At 43.9% G+C, this 19,705-nt stretch overlaps 1 protein-coding gene across 1 annotated transcript; it reads right to left on the reverse strand.

Annotated features, from left to right (window-relative positions):
- Positions 1-100: 100 nt before the first annotated feature.
- Positions 101-19,001, reverse strand: XK (X-linked Kx blood group). Its single transcript, XM_037378404.1, has 3 exons — positions 18,709-19,001; positions 8,224-8,486; positions 101-3,221 (listed from the first exon to the last, which is right to left on the reverse strand). Exons 1-3 carry the CDS (start codon positions 18,951-18,953, stop codon positions 2,395-2,397), a joined length of 1,335 nt encoding a protein of 444 aa, XP_037234301.1. The 5' UTR covers positions 18,954-19,001; the 3' UTR covers positions 101-2,394.
- Positions 19,002-19,705: the final 704 nt, after the last annotated feature.

Raw genomic sequence — 19,705 nt, forward strand, 5'->3', positions numbered from 1 at the left:
ACATGAGGCACCACAAAAGCAACAGCCTTTACGTTGATGGAGTGTTTAAACTGTATTTGGTTAGTCTGCACAACTAAGGCAAAACCACATGACAATCATATAACCCATACAAATATTTCTTTTTTATTATTATTATTTTTCACTCTCATAACAGTGATTTAAATATTCAGTTCCCTATGCATGCACTTCAGGAGATTAGTATAAAAATAGGAAGTAATATGGGACACTCTCTAAAAATATGCATATACAGTAGTCTTCATCATTGGTACGTGAAGTTCAATGGTACCCACTATGCATACACACTGCACTCCTGGCTGTGGAACTCTCCTACTGTTGACTTCACTGTAGCACAAACGTTTTGCTGGCTGAGGTTTACGAAGCTTCCACTGTTTCCAAATGGCAAAATCACAACTGCACCATCACTTACAGTGTCCAATGTCTGCTTTGAGGACTTGAAAGCTCTCTCTTCAGATATGAAGTACTTCTATATATGACGCCACTTCCCCCCGCGCCCCCCAAAGACTAACATTTCAGACCTAGGTACACCTGCAGACAGGCAACAACCATAATTCCCTGATTACTGATGAGCATCCAGCTATGAAGTCTGATACTCAGTTTTAGCTAAGAAACCTGAAAATTTGGCCCTGTGCACTGAACTCTGCAGGTTTGGAAGCAAGGCTTACATTCTCAACTTGCTCCAAATAAGAAATCTGAAACATTCTCCTACATCTAGAAAATCACAGAGAAATACTATACTGTACTTCTACATACAGAAGTACAGAGAAATACAGTAGTGTCTTCAAGAAGTCACTTCGCTATTCTATGTTCCTCAGACAGAGAAATTAGAACGGAAGTGTTTAGTATCTTCGCAGATACACGAGGTACGTTCCCATGGCAAGCTCAGGCCAAAAATTCCAATTACCACCCATCAATAATTTAATAAGACCTACATACACATACCACACACAGACACATATTGAGCAAAATAAAAACTGTAACTCCATTATAAAACTGAAGTATGAAGACATTCATTTACAGTGCAGGAAAGAGCAAAATAAAACCAGCTTAGCTCTTTGCAGCACTGCATGCAACATATTTCATTATAAATGACCTCAGACCTGAGGTCATTTGTGTATTTCCAATAAACTTTTGCGTGTTAATCTGCTAAAGCTTTCCCAGCAACTTGCAAAATACAGAAACGCTTTTACTTGTGGTGATACAGTGCATAGAAGAAAAAGTCAATGACTTCCATTTCCTCTCTCAGATTTCAAGCCTGTGATATTTCTGAGGTAAAGCAGCCAGAGAGTTTTGAACTACTGATACTAAACAACCATAACATAGCACAGCCTCAAGAATAAGGACTCAGTGTCTTCTCTCCCCACATAAGTCACCGGGTTGCCTGCTTGGTGTATGGCCAACCCTCTGACAATCAGGATAGCGCTCGTCTCTAACTTCAGCCATTTAAAAGGGAGACAGACAGCCAAAACTAATTGCCAAGGCATCTGGTTAACACTGAGTAATTGGTCTCCAGAGAATGATTCATACCATCTGACTTGGAGGACATTTTTAAGATGGGTTGAATTACTCCTTGGAGATGAGCACCTACATGATTAGCTCACACTATCTGCCTAACCTCTAGATATTTAAAGTTCTATAAAGTTAACAGCACCCTAATACCAGAACAGCACAAAAAGTATTAGATAAACTATAATATCACAAAAAGGAGCTATTCCAGAACATCACAATGTGTTAAATTTAATTCCCTTACTAACAAGCAGGAAACACGAAGGGTAAGACAGTGCAAAGCCAATAACCCATCTGTCCATTCTCAGTAACAATCACATTTCAGTAGTAGTGCTGCCTAATTCACCGTTTCTTGGCAACCTAGACTACAGTGCATTGTAGGAGTCCAATTCTTATACCACAGAGAGAAGTATTATCTTATTACACTGATTAGAGTGTAAAAAAAGTGTGCAATTTGATCAAAGCAGACCACAACAGTCAATAAGATAGCCAAGGTCTATGCTGTGTTTCCATGCTAGGGTGACATGCCATAATGACATCCTGTCTGAAATAAAATGCCTTTCCTTCCATCCTCAGATTTCCTGAGTAAGATGAGCATCAGGCCAGTTTTTGAAGGATGCCTCCTCGAATGACTTCAAAATAAGAATGTGAAAATAAACCTATGTGCAGAACACTGAAATAGAAGTCTACAAACAGTGATTGCTCTCCATACACACGTGAGTTTTCCATAAAGGTAGGCTTGTCAGTCATCATGCAGTGCTACACTTGCAAGAAAGAGAACCCATCCACAAGACGCAATGTCCAAGATACACAATGTTCCCAGGAGGCGATCTACCACCTTCCAAAGGCACCTACTTGCTTCCAGTTGTACTAGGCATTGGAAGAAACACTTTGATGAGGATTCCCTTTTTGAGAATCTATTGACTTGCTGCTGCTCCGTGCTTCATCAGTAGTTTCAGGAGATTTCACCTCTGCCTTGTCTGTCAGTATGGTGGTTTTGGGAGGCTTGCAAATAAAGCAGAGGAACTTGAAACAGGACAGCAAACCTTCGGAAATGCTGGATGAGAAGAGCTTTTTGCAAGGGTGGCAGAACTGGTAGAACACCAACATGAAGAGGACAGCCATGCAGTAACCTATCAGAAGCTGCAAGACCAACAATGGGGCGCAGACATATAGGTAGATATCGGTTTTATAAATGTACCACATCAACAGGAGGAACGCATTCTCTATGAATCGCAGCATGTAATACACAGTCAGTCGGTACCAGTTTTGGGATTTGTTAATTAAGTCAGGATCGTTGAGCTTCACCTGCACTGCCGACCAGCAGAACATGTTAATGCCAGCATACAGGAAAGTAAGAAGGCACAAGACTATGGTAGTACCGACCCTGCTCAGTGCCTTCTCTATGTTCTCAGGAAATGGAGACTTGCTTTGCCAGAATAGAATCCATGGGTAGAAGAAAAAACCAAAGAAATTCACTAGTACAACGGGGAGAGTCCAGATTTGAAGGACTGAACTGAAAAGCACCAACACTGTAACCCGTGTAGCAATCTCAAAGCTTCTCCACATGAATATGCAGAGGTAGGCGGCTGGTTTCACGCTGACATCATAATCGTCATACTTAATCTTAATAGCCAGGATGTTGCAGCGTAGGGCACCGTATACAATTGACAGGAGAGAAAGGACCATAAAGATACCTACAAAGAGAAAAGACAAATCAGGACCTTGAGCTTAGCAGAAGTTGCAGACACAGAGTAGTGCAGATGCAGTTGTCTTCACAGCACTCCTGGGTAACGTAATGCCAAAGAAGTCATTCCTTGTATGCACTCCTGGGTTCTTACTCTAACTCTACTTCTTATTTTGGTCCCTATTTGTTACTTTTCCAAGTACTTTTCCAAGAAAAAAAGGCACTTAACAGTCACAAGTGTCTCCCTCCTCCCCTTGCCACAGGCTGTTCATACATGTATTTTCTCTGTCATTTTAGCTAACCTCTCTCCCACCCTGATCCTCAAACATCTGAATTATTTTGAAAAAGAATGAATTAAACCTTTATAACTAATTTTCCAAGAGCACTCAGTAAGCTGGAAAACATTTGCCATTTTAGGTAGTAATTTTGCACACGCCAGTTTGGTTGTGCATATATTCTCCGAAAATGGTTATTTATTTGCTTGTTTAACATAAGTCTTTAATAGCTGGTTTTGAACATCTTTCTTACAGCACTGTACTTGATCTGAGAACTTTTAAACATGTTTTAGAAAAACACTGGCTGAAAGCAGAAGAGCAAGCGAGTGCAGTCAAGAATACAGCTTGAGAATATCCTGTGGCTCTTCACAAAGGCTTTCCAGTAGTTTTGAGCCGGCTCTAGAACTGTGAAAGAACAAATAAATTCCTGCAGCTAGTGAAGCAGAAGAACATTCTCAAGAGTTAAATAAACAAGAAATCTACCCAGCTCGGACAGGGTGCTGCTGTCCTGGGACTCTGCTTGCTTTCTGCTTTCATAAGTCAAGACGTTAATCTTATTACCCATTTTTGGTTTAGGGATTCTATTTTAATCTCAAACTTGTCTTAAAAACTCAACCCTTCAAAAGAGGCGTTTCTCCATTGATAGAATCACGTCTTGCTAACTCTGGTTTAATGTAGCAGTCCAGTCCTGGTCCTTGCCCAAAGATCAGTACTGCCACCAAACCTTCAGCTCAAACATCACTTTTAAGTCTGTGAGAAAGATGGTTTGCATCAGCCACAAAGGGAAATGTGGGAGGGTGACATTATGGTTGCTTTTACTCATCCTGAGCAGGCAAAGAAGTGAAAATTTCATAAACAAAGTATCTTTCCCTGGAACAGTCCCAAATCCCCCATCAGTCCTTACAAAGGCAGTGTTTCGCTTCTTCCTTCCTACTGCCAGAAGGCTGTACTTTTCTTACAACTCAGAGGTGTACACTCACAAAGTCACTCAGGGAAGAACAGTTCTATTTTGTTGGGTTGTTTAATTAGGTGTTTTCAAGACTTGGTCCTTCCCACTTGAGAAATTGCTAAGAGTAAATTCTGCTTTAGATAAGCTACAACACAAATACCTATTACTGAAATCTTATATTCAGCTGAAGAATCTTGCTACTTATTATATATACTATAGTTTCTAAACTGATAATCAGAACCCTTGAAAAATAAGGGTATTTCTTTTGTTACTTATGGCAAGACACCTAAATACAGTATTTTTTTGGCTTTAAGACATAATTTCAACATAGAAAGAATTATTGACACTGAAAATATGTTGTTCAAACAATGAGAAAAGTATTCTGTGGTCAGAGCTTGATGAGTTGAGAAGAAGCAACTGTAGCAGCATCCTAAGGTATCTAGTAAGACCACCTACAAAGCCCAGTCATGAACATTAGGAAAATGACATTGCAAACATTAGTAAATTGAAAAAAAAAATCATAAACCCAAAAGTTCTGTTTTTGAAGATGGCAGTCACTGCTACAAATTTTCATTTTTAAAAAGTACCCTTTTCAGCAAATAATTTTATTTTTAAATGGTAGGAAATCTGCCTTTTGGGATTATTTTATCACAGTAAGTAACACGAGAAAGATAATTTGACTGTTGTTAATGGCACAAAAACTTTAAACTTACAAAAAGATTGCTCTTAACAGAAGCAGATCTTCCACATTCAATACTGCACACTGAGAACTGGACCTTTTCAAAAGAAAGAGGCCAAGTCACCACCCCCACCCCCAATCCCCAGCTAGCTGTTTTTGTAATTAATGCTAACTCAGGTCTTTTTGGCACCTTCTGCTTTTGCTCTTCTCCAGGTGGTACTACTTAAGAGGTCAGGATAGCTGCCCAACAGTGTGTAAGTGAACCTGAGCCTGATGTCTGCCACCTCTTTGAAGCAAGGTTACAGCAGGATGGAATAGATGACCTTTAAATGTCTCTTCCAACCCAAACTATTTTATGATTTAGTACAGGGTGAAGCCCAAATGCACAAGACACCTCAGCATCTCTTCTGGGAGTGGCCATTTCAAAGTCAGACTGGGCATTTCACACCCTAACAAGTTAGAAACCTCTTCCCAGTTACACTGTAACAAAAGAAAGAGCCAAGGGTCTAGAACTAGGACTCAGATTTGGCTATTGCACGTAGTTTCCAGTGTTGCATTTAATCAAACAACAGTTCCATAAATTTCACGCTCAACAGTCACTGAAGCTTTGTGTCTTTCATCACTAAACCTAGAGGCTTTGTGCTGCTTTTGCACCTCTCTTTAATTCTCTTCATTTTACATTCTTGGCAGACAGAATGCCAGACACTGGCAAGAACCTGATCATCCAGAAGAGGACCATAATGAATGCCATGAAATACGCAAGAGAGGAGCAGCACAGCTCCTGTTGACAAAGGGCTAGGAAGGATGCATGCTCTTTTCAGAACTGTTCAGTTCAACACTGAAAGCAATAATGAGCTTCACACAGATCTGAAAGAGACAAGCCATACTATACAGCATGATGGTAAACAGTTTTAGGTTCACAGGTGATACTGACCTCATTACCACTGACCAAGCAGAATTTACACAAGGTAATGGACAGGGTAGTGTAGGAATCCAGAAAAACAAGACACTGATGAGGAGGCAAGAAAAAAAATAATGTGGAAGTCAAGATACAAGACAACAGTGATAATTATAAACAGACAAATGGAAAAGTACATGCACTTCGGAGGATGAGAGTCAAAGAACATGGAAGGTGAAGGCATCTGAAGTGTGGAAGAGCTGGACTGGCTGTTAAACTACTTTGACGATGCTGCAAGGTCAGAAGGTTGAAGACATGTACCTATATATGAGAATCCCCATGTACACATAACAAACAACAGACTGAAACTGTGCTGCTATGCATCATTGCCCTTTACTCTGGAGACTGAATAATACTGCTGGACACAAGGTACTACAGCAGAAATAAGTTGGCTAAAGAGATTGCAGAGAGTTTCAATATTTCAGAAGGTAAAACACACACAAGAGGAATACAGTTAGGATTTTTCATTTTTCTGATGAATGAGCTTTAATAGACATTGCCATTGTTCCTAATTCACTGATTAAGAAAATTAAAAAGAAATTAAATTCTTTTGATTTCTGTATTTTAGAATTACATCTGCTATGGAGATGGCTCCTGGGAGACACAACGCGACTACTACATTTGCTATCGGATTCACCGAACTCCGTGGTGAACCAGCAATCTCTGGTTGTCTAACTTCACCCACAGAAGGTCACTTACCAGTCTAGGATTCAGAATTCATCTCAGCAGCAACTGATAAAAGTCAGAAGTAATAGGGTGTTACAAATCATTATTAAATATGCAATTCTCTAATCATCTGGAACACAGCATTTCTCCTTGCCAATCATGACCGGTAAGGTCAACATCGGTAATAGAAAAAATACAACAAAAAGGTATCTTTCAGAAACAAATGTCATCTGCAGCAAAGTGACTGGAAATCTTGCTAATTGCACTGCTCAGCAAAGGATTCAGTGTTTTGTTCTCATACCATGTCACAGATGCCACGGTTGTTCGAAAAGCTACCTTAGCTGTGAAGCACTTCAGAAACTGTCAGGAGCAATGTCTTTCAATTAATTACTGCTATGACCTTAAACAAGTACTTTTTTGATTAAGACCTTCACATGTTGTAATACCCTTATGTGCTGACTCGCCCTTTACTATACTCATGTTTTCTATTCCCCAAGTTGAGGGGAGAACCCTGATGTTATAAAGGCTTCTCCAAAAAATCTTAGTTCCTTACCTCGGTACACTGCCAACCAAGGCACCTGAACCGAAGAAAGCATTCGGGTTTGTAACGTGTCACCCTAGCTTCAGCCTCCCTAGCTGCAAAGCTAATAAAGATCCCCGGCCTCTTGGGGCCTCAGCGATGTAACAAGAGTGATTTTCTATTTCAGTGGAAACAACCTCCATAGTTCACATAGGTGCCACAGTCCTTTCTTACACCAAAAAGCTGGTTGTCCTACAACCAGCTAGAGTAGGTTCTTCATTTAGCAGCGAGTCAGCAAGTCAAGACTTTCCCCCCACCCCCCACCCCCACCCCCAAGGAACTGCAGCACATCATGGAACAAGATGCAGAGTCCCACAATAAGAAAGGTGTGTCCTGGTAAGTCCACGTGGTGCAGCACTGCTTGGTGAAGGCTTAACAGCTTGAGTCCAGAGACGAGATGGCCACATTTGCATACCAGCTTATTGAGTCCTGACTTCTGATTCCAAATTCAGAGTCTGGCACAAGTAAAGACAGTTCATGTCCTCAGTCCATATTTGAAACTGCACTCCTGAAAGTACAGCTTCCTTAATGCAGCATGGCAAAACATGCTCTGCACTGTACGCCAAGGAATTTTCCAGAGTTTTCCCAAAACCAAAATGGAACAGAGGTAATTTTTTTTTTCCTCTTCATGAAGACAGCTCAATTCCTCCAGCTGCCTCCCTCTCATGCCATAATGGCCACCTTATCAAATTAGTGTTTTTATAATAACCCAAGTATCCTACAGGGAGTGTCATAGTCTAAAATACAATGATATAAACTTGAGAGCAACATCACCATCAAAAGCTGTCAGGGAGATGAAACCCATTGCAATATGTTTGGTTCTTGTCCAGGGCAGCTACACTTGACTGCTGACCCTTTACCTCTCCCTCCCACCAAAATATGGAGGTGATAACAGCTCTACCTACTTCTGGCAGCCGTGATCTCCTGCTGCAGGACACAGATGTAGAGCTGGAGTGTGAGCTGGGGTGCTGAGCCGAGGAACGCCTGGATCACAGACGCCCTGCTGAATGCAGACCTGTGCGTACACAGCTTGCCTTCAGCCTGTCCCACTTCTTTTTCAATTTCTTCTGAGTACCCATCCTTGGGCATCTGCCTCTTCTTTGTGATGCTGACATAGGGCTCTTCAACTCTGCCAGCATGGAAGTAAATGTAAAAGACTTCCACACACCTACAAGAAAAGGAAAAAAGCATAAGCTTTCCCACTCCTCAGTATTTTAAGCCATGACATAACAAGTCCTAGGTCATTTGTTCATAGAGCAAAGCCTGTACATTGTCTCCTCCTGGTAAATTTGGAACATGACAAGATTTCACTCTTTTAAACATGAACTACTGTTGGAAGAAGGGTTCACCGGAGTCAAGAAGACGCTCAATATGAGTTATGCATCTTGCTCAGCTTTATTAGTTTCTAACACTACTTATATAGAACCGATACACATGCATATTCATAAAGCAGAAATATAATTGGTTAGTAGTCTCTAAACATGCACAGTTCTCACACCCCTAATTACCATGACTAAAATAAGCACTCTATCCATGTAGCTGATTGTGTTGCTGTGCTTCAGCCTTGTAGTTTGTTACTCCCTGTTTTCCCATACCAGTCCCTATCTTTCTTGGCCCTGCACCTGCTTTCCCAGCAGCTGTATCTCGTTACAGCCACGGCCTGTTGGCACAACATAATTACTTGGTCTCAGGATTCAAGAATAGCTGAAGGCTACCTTTCTCGTTATCTTCAGCACAGCAACTTCAGCACAATTCTGATTACAGGCCTATCCTAATACCAGGCCTGGATTGTGCAGATCTTCAGAGATTCTAAAGCCATGCTTCTGCAGCCGTTCTTCTACAAACTACATGCAACTAGTGGGCAAGAATCTGGCAGTGCCCTTTGGACTGCTTGTACTACTCAGACATGAGAGGAGGTTTAGTTGTTTCCTATGAGCTGTCCTTGATCTCTGCTGTCTTATTGAAGTCCTTGAACTACTCATCCACTACAATGTTCACAGGCTGCCAACCCAGGACCTATGTCTTCAGATTCTCTGCCTTTCTCTTCTTGTTATCCATACATCTGTGGCATGCTAATGGGACATGGAAATAAAATCACTTTTCATACCTTTGCCTTAAAATATCTCAAGACACTGGAGAGAAGCTGAGGGTATGAGCACGTGCACACACCTCACACAGCTGGACTCCAACACTTGCTTTACCAAGCAACGGTCCAAAACATGAGTAACAAGCCACAGCCGCAATAAAGAGAAGAAGGAGCTTAGAGCCTCACAACTCTGGAAATTAATTTTTTTTGAAGACACTGAAATAGGAGCTTTACTCCTTATGTTTGCTTACGTTTATTGCACTGTTTAAGGAATATTAAACACAATCTTGCAAAAATATTCTAAATAAGAAGACACAGTATTTCCAGTTGCTGCAGCTCTTCATACTTGAGACATGGGGGGAACCAAACCTTCTTGTTTATGTAGGTCTAACTTACCACAGACTAACTTCCAAGGAACAAAGTAGTGTCAGCGCATGCACTTCATAAATCACACCTGCTGACTCTACCTATACACAGACAATAATTCATACATTTGGGAGGGAATAGAAAAGAGCTGAAGGGCTTGGCAGCAGCAAATGCTGTAGCAAGGGCAATCTGGCTCCTCGAGTATTAAAGGAGATAACACAGCCTCAGATAGATTTCTGAAAGGACAGGAAAGTTTCTGCAACTTCCTTCCAATGACTAGTTTTAGATTGGCAAAAAAAAATTAGAAAAACTATTCTAAGAGAGTTGCTTGGATATGAAGGTATCAAGTGTGGCTTGGGCATCAAGCAGGTCCCAAAACAGACAGGGTAACAGTCAACTTTGGGAAGTAATAACAAGCAAGGATTTACTGAGATACAGGTGAAGTCACAAGCGGAAGGGGAAGGGAAAGGAAAGAAAACCCTCTATTTCTGTCACATTGCATAGGGTCCTAAAAATACAGGGCATGCTGTGGAGGAGTCCATGTACAGCAAGACTATAAAGGATAAATGGCATTGACCACTGAAAAATAAAAAACCCAAAAGCCCAAACCCCGTGCAAACATAACCTGTTTTCTGTTTTCTACCTAACACTGGTACAGGCTTCAAGAAGAAAAGCAACTGTAGTGTGAGCAGCAGAACTGATGAGGACTGGCTTCCAGCCCAGAGGGAAGCTTTGGGGAGAGAAACCCCCACCGCAAGGGCGACTTGTCGTGCCACCTCTGCTCTTTTCTCCTCCCAAGCCTGACATGCATAGCATCTTCTTGTGTAGGCATCAGCCTCTGATGATGACTGAGCTGCCTTCTTTCCTTCTGTTGTGTCTGCTGGGGTTTGTCTCCTCCGCCTGGCTGCCTCTGTAGGTAATACTTGCTGGAATGCAGCATCTCCAAGTCTCTGACAGGTCAGATTTGGCCAATTAGTTTTTGTAATGTAAAAATAAGGTTTATCATCTATTTAAAAGTATCTCATAATTAGAAATCATGGAGCTATGCTTGTCTGAGACTTTGAATTCCTGTTTCCTTCTCAGCCTGACTTTTTTTAACACTTGCAAAGTCAGAGTCTATCACAGTCTTTCAGGGGGAAGCTCACAGACTGAGCTGTAAAGCAGCACTGATAGCACTGATAAAAATTCAAATAAAAGCATACTGTTTTTTATTTTAATAAACTTGACTTCGTTTCCTCCCCCCCAAACTGGACCCCTAGCAAGTTTCAACTGCTCTAGATGGAGAGCAGTTTTAGGATTCTGTAGCAGTATCCTTGATTCACTAGACTTGAGCTACCATTATCACTAAAGCTATATGAAGTACCTGGTGTGCTGGAAGCTCCATTCACAGTGGTGACTTTCTATTTTTCCCCTGTTAATCTTTTCAGTCCCTGCCAGTCCTGTTCTGTGTGAAAGAATTCACACACCCAAAAATAAAGTGTGAAAAATTAATAAAGCACAACAGCTTATGAAGCCAACAGAGATTCTGAAACCAACAAACTGATTTTATTCCAAAAGAAGGATCCCAGAACATTTTTGTCTCGCTTAGTATTCACAGCTATCTATTCATCCTGAGCTGAGGGCAAGTCTGAGCTATTACGGAACATGAGATCTCAGCATCAGCCTCCTTCTAATCACATGGCCAGAGTTAAGTCAAAGGACCCACCTAACAAGTATGCATTAATCCCATAAAAGAGATAAGATTCATAAGACTACTGACTATAGCCAATGTTATAATCACAATGTTAGGTTTCAGAGCAAAGCATTCCATTTGTATTTATTAGCTAGGTATTAAGTATTAGTATATTGTTTGTAATGGGAAATTTGATGTCTGTATAGAAAAGCAAATGATGGCAAAATGATCTGATGAGCAAACCTGAGAGCTAAAGGGGACATTTACCAGTACAACAGAGTAATAAAAACTGTATGTGCAAGCACTCAGAATACAGCAGTAATGATGCCCATCTCCTCCCAAGCCCTCCCCATCCCACGCAAGAGAGTCTCTGGAGGTCATGCCTTCTGAGGCAAATAACAAACGCACTGAAGACTGTAGCTGGTGCCACTGCTCAAGCAGCTGCTGCAAACAGCAGACTGGCAGCCGATACACTAGAAAGAAACCACCGATCTAAATGTGTAAGTAACAGGGCGTAAGAGGGGCATAGGCACTTGAAGAACCATCCAGATGAGAAGTGACAAAGTAAGTACCAATTCAGATCATGAACCTGTGCCAGGTTACAACTTTGCCTATGAAGTACATTCTGAAGGGTTGGGCATCTTGTCTTTAAATGAACTGGCTTACTATTTTTTTAGTATGAAACACACTAAAGAGACAATGCAAGAAGGTGTTGCTTCATACCTGCCGCTTTTGAGAGATGGGACACAGCTCGATGCAAGCAAATGTCACTTTAATTAGCCTAATAGCATGATTATATACACATAAGCAATTGTTACATCTTATTCTGATTGGTCCAAAAACTTGTGATTTCTATAACTATGTGGCAACTCGCGTGAAGATCTCACGCTAGCTATTTAGCAATTCAACAACAGTTACAAGACAACAATGTCTGCAGTTCTTGCACCATGTCCTTCAGCAAGCTGACAAACAGACCGCCTTATTCCTTGTATAGTCTCAACTTGATACTTGGTCCCTGTTTCTATACCCTTCAGTAATTTCTCCTGTCCCTTTATCACCAGGGCTTGTGGCCCACAAGCTCGAGCGCATTCCTTTCAACTAACTGATTGTTACTTGTGGTCCTGCTTCCCAGGCCCCCTCCTGCACATACCAGTTTTCCTCCGTGGTTACAAACTGCTACAGAATGGAGAATTCCCCAGAAGCCCCAGCTGCTCACTGCTCATCGGTCCAGAGGAACAGGAGTGAGAGATCCCAACTTCTGCACAATCCATCTCCTGCAATGCAGTCATGTTTAGGGCCCTTTCAACAGGTCCACATGTGGCATCAACAGCAGAAGGCATGCAGCTGGCCATTTTCACTGCATGTAAAGCAATGACAGCTGCAGTAAAGTCTCTGAAGGAACTAAAATTACTCTGAAGAAAAAAAAAATGCCAGATCTACTCTCTACAGTGAAACCTAACAGGTAGGAAAAAGATGGTGCCACTTTCTCTCCTGCTGCCAAACCTTGGCAAGGAGAAGAGCTACACTTTTTCAAGGATCCTGATGGTGCCTACGAAGAGTGATTCAGCAGCAACACATTCGTCTTCTACACAGTCAGTAGGAGGAATAATCCTATCCTTATATGCCTGCTGAGAGCGAGCACCTCATTCTCTCTTTTAATCATGAATGTGTGGGATTTAAATACAGGCAAAATAACAGTGGTGGGAAGAGGGAGCAGGCAATGAAAACAGGGAATGATGGACAGCCAGCAAGCGTTCTAAGAACAAACGTCCATTTAAGACCTATCCAGAGGAACAGGAGTGAGAGATCCCAACTTCTGCACAATCCACCTCCTGCAATGCAGTCATGTTTAGGGCCCTTTCAACAGGTCCACACAAGGCATCAACAAGAGAAGGCATGCTCACGTGCCATGCTCACGGCAAACATACAGGCAGGTTTCTCTAATGACTCCGTTTTTAGTAATTCATCTTCTTTGGAGAAGTGTGCAAAAGACTTATCAGTCCTGTAGATTTACTTAGCTGTGTCAGGCAAAGATTTGTTCCTCACTCATCATTCTACCTTCCATCTGCGCTGACTTTCCGTTCATCGCATCATGGGTGCCTAACACATCTGCTCAAGAATAAAGATGAAAAGAAGAAAAAAAAAAAGAAAAAGAAAAAAAAAGCCTGAAGAGGATCTAGGCATATTCTTACATTCCTCCCATCTGGAAAAGAGGGAGATGCATCAACAGTTGTCAAGTTTAGAGCTAGCAGAATCTCCTACAGTAAAGTCTACCAATGGAAGTCCTCAAGAAGAGAGATTTTTAGACCTGTGCTATTCTGAACTATAAAGCAGGTCACTATCCACGAGAGACAATGCTTCTGTATAACGTGACTGAAGCATTATCTGCACCATTAGAGCTTACTGGATTTCAAACTGCAGATTTAGGTGCCTGAAACATTAATAACTCTGAAAGTTTCAGCCTATAGGTGTTTTGGTTTGGGTTTGGGTTTGAGTTTGTGGGTTTTTTTGGTGGGTTTTTTGTTTGGTTTGTTCTGTTTACTTCCTGCAGCTCACAGAATCTAACTTTGGCTGTAACACCAGCTCCTCTGGCAGTTTGATGCAAACTTCCTACTGCATCTGCTTTACTGCTGACTACACAGTACACAAACACATGTAATTGTTTCTCCTTATGCCTTGAGAAACAAAGCCTGATCCCATTTAAAAAAAGAAAAAAAAAAGCCTATTGTTTATATCCTTGTCCCATCAAAATTTGAGGAAAACAGTCATTACTGTTCTATATAGGGGCCTCTTACATTTGCTTTTGCTTTTTTTTTTTTTTTTTTTTTTTGCAAGAGTTCATCATTCTGCAGACAGAGCCATCTCCTAACTGCATATTCCTCGTAAAGGCAGAGCCTGCAGGCCCCCATTCAGCTAACAGAGCACTAGGGATGGTAATTTCAAAGACCAGCAGAGACTTAGCTTTCCTCTCCATGAAGTTAGTATCAGAAGGACGCACTGCCAAGTTTACACCAGTCCTTTCTGGATATGCCACTTAGTACTGTCTTCAGTAATCAGATGGTAGGGAACCATCACATCCAGCAGACTTATGGTACAATACCACCAACACCCCTGCTTGTGACTGTAAGCCCTCTCTGTTCAAGTCGGTTTGTTGGAAATTGTACTCCTCACTTCAGCTCCTGATCTATTAATTGTTTGCAGAATAGAAAAGGGGAAGCAAGTTAACAGAGGGTTCTCTGGCACCCTTCATGAAGAGTTATTTGCACTTTGAACAAATCCCTAAGTGTGGAGCAGTAAACAAAAATACATCCAGTTATTATATATTCAAATTGTCACAACACCTATAATCTCAAGATGATCTCAGCGCTACAGGTGCCATCCAAACGAACAGGGAACAAAGAGACAGTCCTTGGCTCACAAGTAGCCGATAATGAGCCAAAAAGCTCATCATGGTCTTCTCTAAAGCAAAATGTGTTTAAGCTCTCATTGACATTGGCTATCATTTTAAGTCATTTTTTGTGTTATAATTTACTTTATGTGGTAAAAGAATCTCCTTTTACAAAAAAAAAAAAGTATCCAAATATACTTTCTAAACATCCAGACAAATTAGTGCTCTTACAAGGAATGGCATTTATCTGAAATGTTGCAGGAATCCCCCACCGTGTCTAGAGACCTGCAGTCACTTTGTTCCAGCCAACTCTCTGCACAGTCTCCAGTGTGCCTCTATCCTGGGGACCGGAGCCAGGCGACTGAGGGAGGCAGAAATTTTACTCTACAAATTGCTCCGGATTTACAGAGACATTCTTGGGGAGTGGGAGAAGGAATTAAAAAAAGGGTGCGTTAACAGTCCTCTCCCAGTACAGCAAAAGTCCTCTCCAGGAAGAGGGATGCTTCCTAATTTTAGTGCTTCCAGTGGCAGCAGCAGGACAGCGAGTGCCTCCCGAACAGGTGGAGTGTGGGTGTTTTGGGAAGGTGGTGGTATGCAAGAAGGTTTTATATGGGAATGTACTTTTTCCCCCTGTCGCACAGGGGATTCAAAATAGGCTGGATCATTTGGCTTGCAAAGCTAAACACCCTCCTTCCCTGCCAGGATATTTCCAAACCGTTCCCCAAAATTTAAACTTAACTTTTTAAGGAAAAAAGGAAGGGGAGAAAAATGTCTAGCTTTTAAGATGATGAAAACTCACACAATGTACATGGGCTGTTTGTAAAGCAGTGCACTGATATTTGGGTATTTCAGTCTGAACAGAGCAATACTAACTATCCTGTATCATGTCACAAACCCCACAGAGGTGGCTAAAAAGTCAGCAATAGCTTTTTTAAAGCAGATGAAGCAGACTACCCTCTGTTGAAGCGTGCCATCTGAGGCAGCCTAAAGGCTCTTTAACATTTCATTCTGATGCTGCAAGCAGACAGGGCCTGGGATGGCTCTACTGTCTGTGTCCTGTTTGACCTGATTTGTCCCACTCTTCCCTAAAAAGCCCTGGGCCTGTGTGTCCTGGTTTCAGCTGGGACAGAGTTAATTTTCTTCTTAGTAGCTGGTGCAGTGCTGTGTTCTGGATTTGGTATAAGAACAATGTTGACAGGACGCTGATGTTTTTGGTTGTTGCTGGGTGATGTTTACACTAAGTCAGGGACTTCTGTTTCTCAGGCCCTGCCAGCCAGAGGGCTTGAGGGGCATGGGACATTGGGAGGGGGACACATGGACACAGCCAGGACAGGTGACCCAAACTAGCCAAAGAGGTATTCCATACCATGGGATGTCATGCTGAGTATATAAACTGAGGGAAGGAGGCATTACTTACAAACTTCAGCATTAAGGCATTTGTCTTCCCAAGTAACTGTTACGCATGATGGCTTTCCTGGGGATGGCTGAAAACCTGCTTGCTGATGGGAAGCAGCGAATAAATTCCTTGTTTTGCTTTGCTTGCATTCACAGCTTTTGCTTTACCTATTAAACTGCCTTTATCTCAACCCACAAGTTTTCTCACTTTTACTCTTCCAGTCCTCTCCCCATCCCACTACGGGGGGAGTGAGCGAGCAGCTGTGTGGGGCTTAGTCTCCCGCTGGGGTTAAACCCCAACACTGTGCCATTGAAACGTGAGAGAGACCGAACACAGGGGATGGAATAAGGCTTTGTACTGGAGAAGCAGGTGACAAACAAGAGCAGGACTCTCTGGTGCAAAGGAGCAAAGGTTTGCCTGAAAGGATGGGACAAAACTACTCCAGGGACAATGGTCCTTTTCAGCTTACAGTGGTTCAAGTCACAGTGAAGTGATGATACAGCCAAAAAGTATTTTGCCTTCTAGTAATCACCTCAGACTTGTGTGTATTCCAGTCCACACGGGACACAAAGCCTCCTGCACAAAGGAGGGAAAGGTAAGGCATTTCATGTGCTGAAATACTTCATCTTTTACAGTACAGACCTACACCTGATGGGAAGTGATTGGTCTCCTCTTCCGACAGATACAACAATAGGCTACGGATAGGAAGACAAAGAAGAGAAGAAAAAAAAAAAAAACCCAAAAAATTTTAATGTCTGTCTCTGACCAACCACTTCACCCTCCCACACTGCTGTACTGTATCCTACAGACCCATTTCCGTGAATCTAAAGAGAGGTTGTTTTCTATGAAACTTCTCCTCTTTGTTTGTAGAGTCTTTAGCAAGATCTAAGGTTTTCAGGTGGCACAAGCGTACTACCCTTTTTTTATTAGTAATTATAATTCCAGTTACCCTGGGTCTAGAGAGAGGTTAAAATGCATCACTTCGTACTGCCTAAACGATGCCACCGGGACTGTGGCACAGGCGTGCTGCAACACTTCCAGAACATCTCCAAACCTCCTGGAAACGTTAAGTTCATAAATCTTTGAGAAAGGCGGAGCTGTTGACACACTCATAGACTGCAGCACCACGGAGAGGAGAGGGCTTCTGTATGCCCACTAGTTTTATAGCAGTGACAGCAGCTGGGAGCTCACCAACACAGCAGACAGCACGTTCTGCTCAAGATGAGACTTGTGTTGCAAACAGATAAACTTGACTATCAGAAAGAAAGAGAAAGCGAAATCATGCCTGATAGTTAAGGTCAAGGAAAAAGTCTATATCTCTTTCAGATAATTAGAAAGAAAATCCTCTAATTTGTTCTCGTTGCTTACATCCTTTTTTTTTGCTTCTCCATGTCTCGCAGCTTGACGCGACATTCTCTCCTTGTCTGACCTCAAGAAATTGATTTAGAATGACAAAAGCCATGAACATAATTTTTGATAGTTGCTTTCTCTTTGGCCTCACTCTTCATTTCCAAAGAATGTGGCAGTATTTTGTTCTTAGCTTTTAGAAAATTGGAGCTCTTGAAGAACTTAACTGTTAATCAGTAACTCATATATCTTTAAAACATCGACAAAACAAACAAAAAAAATAATTCAGCCATAGTTATAGAGGAATTCACTGTTTTTGAAGTGTAAGATGTTTTGTAACATCCAAACTGTTCACCCTCATTAGCGTGAACAAATCTTTCTTTTCCACACTGTTCAGGAACTTCAGCAAGTTAGGGATACTTCTCCTAGCCTCTACTACAGAAACACTGTATTTCGTTCCTTTTCTTTTTGAAAAAGAGTCTTGAAGATACATTTAAAATGAAAGCCCCTGGCAAACAAGCCCTTTGCCATGGGGTTGCAGCACCTCTGTAACTTTTCACCTGTTTGTTTGTTGGGGTTTTTTCCCCCTAAGGACGCTTTCAGTGAGAATTTGAACCGAAGCTGAAAAATCTCCATAGCAATTTGGGGCAAGAAGCCCACTTTGGAAAGAAGAGCCGTAGTAAAACATTGCTAGCATTTCCAAGACGCACAGACGGGATGGGTACCGCCACGGCTTTGAACTAGCAACTGAGCGAGTCTCCTTTTCTCTCTTGGAAGAGTAACCTCAGAGTAAAGCGCTACGGATAAGCCAGCAGGCACAACCATTTGTAGAAAGCCACACGGACAGAAAACAAGCGCAGGACGCGGCAGCGGCGGGAGGGCGCGGGCTGCCCCCAGCCCCAGCGCAGCGCAGCCCCCGCCCGCGCCCGGCCCCTCCGGCGGGCTCAGCCCGCGGGCGCCCCGTGCCTACCGGGGGAGCGCCGCGCCCCTCCCGCCTGCGGCCGTTCGCGGGGAGAAGGTCCCCCCGCGGCTTCGGAAATAAGGCCGGCAAGGACCCGGCGGCGGCCGCCACCCGGCACAAAGGCCGGGGCGCCCCCGGGCCGGCCCGCTGAGGGCGAGGACGGGACTCACCGACCTGACGAGGGGCCCCAGCTGCAGGAGGTGCAGCAGCAGCACCAGCGGGCGGTCGCGGCTCACGTCGCGGTGGATGAAGACCAGGCTGAGCTGCACCAGCGCGCAGGGCAGGAGGGCGAACAGCAGCGTCAGCCACTGCCACATGCGGTCCCCCGCCGCGCGGTACGCCCCGCTCAGACACAGCGCGGCCGCCGTCTCGGCCACGAAGAGGACGAGGGAGACGAGGACGGAGCCCGGGAATTTCATCACCGCCGCCACCCGCCGGGCGCGTTTTCGCCGCGCCGCAGCCGCCCCACGCCCCGGCCCGCCCAGCCGCCGTTGCGGCGCCGCGCCCGCCAGGGGGCGCCCGCCAGGAGCCGCCGGCGCAGCCGCCGCCCTCTGCGCCCTCGGCGCCGGCCCGCGGCCCTCGCCCCGGGGGAGGCGCGGGGGTCCCCGGGGACCCCCCAGTGGCGGAGCCGGTGCGGGTGCGCTCGGCCCTATGGGGGCGTAAATGGAGGAACGCTCCCCAGTGGCGCGTTGGGGGGCACCCCCTCATCGCGTCCCCTCTGGCTGTGGGATGGGTAACCGCGCTCAGCGCCGGTGGGAGGGCGGGGCGGCCCTGGGCGGGCGCTCGGCAGGCTGGAGAGCACAGCCTGGCAGGAGGGGGCGAGGGCAGAGGCCTGCACCTGGCAGGAAATGACTATGTGTAACAGAAAAGGCTAAGGGACAGCTGATTAATAAAAAAAGCACCACCACCCCAACCACAAAACTGTGGAAAGGAGCAGTGAGCCCTAGCGAGCCCCCCGATACACCTGGTTCAGACCCCTGTCACCCCAGCGGGCGGGCTGGTGCAGTGCCCCTTCACCGCCTGCCAGGCCTCTTCCTTCACAGGTTCCTTGGGTCACAAACTCCTGTGACACCAGCTGCTGGCCAGCAGCATTTGCCTACTGTCTCCAGGCCTCTTGCCTTCGCCAGCAGACCACCCCATGCCCCTCTCCCTTGCCACCAGAACTCTGGAG

The sequence above is a fragment of the Falco rusticolus genome, chromosome 2 (genome assembly GCF_015220075.1).
Source record: "Falco rusticolus isolate bFalRus1 chromosome 2, bFalRus1.pri, whole genome shotgun sequence".
In the NCBI taxonomy this organism is placed as follows: domain Eukaryota; kingdom Metazoa; phylum Chordata; class Aves; order Falconiformes; family Falconidae; genus Falco; species Falco rusticolus.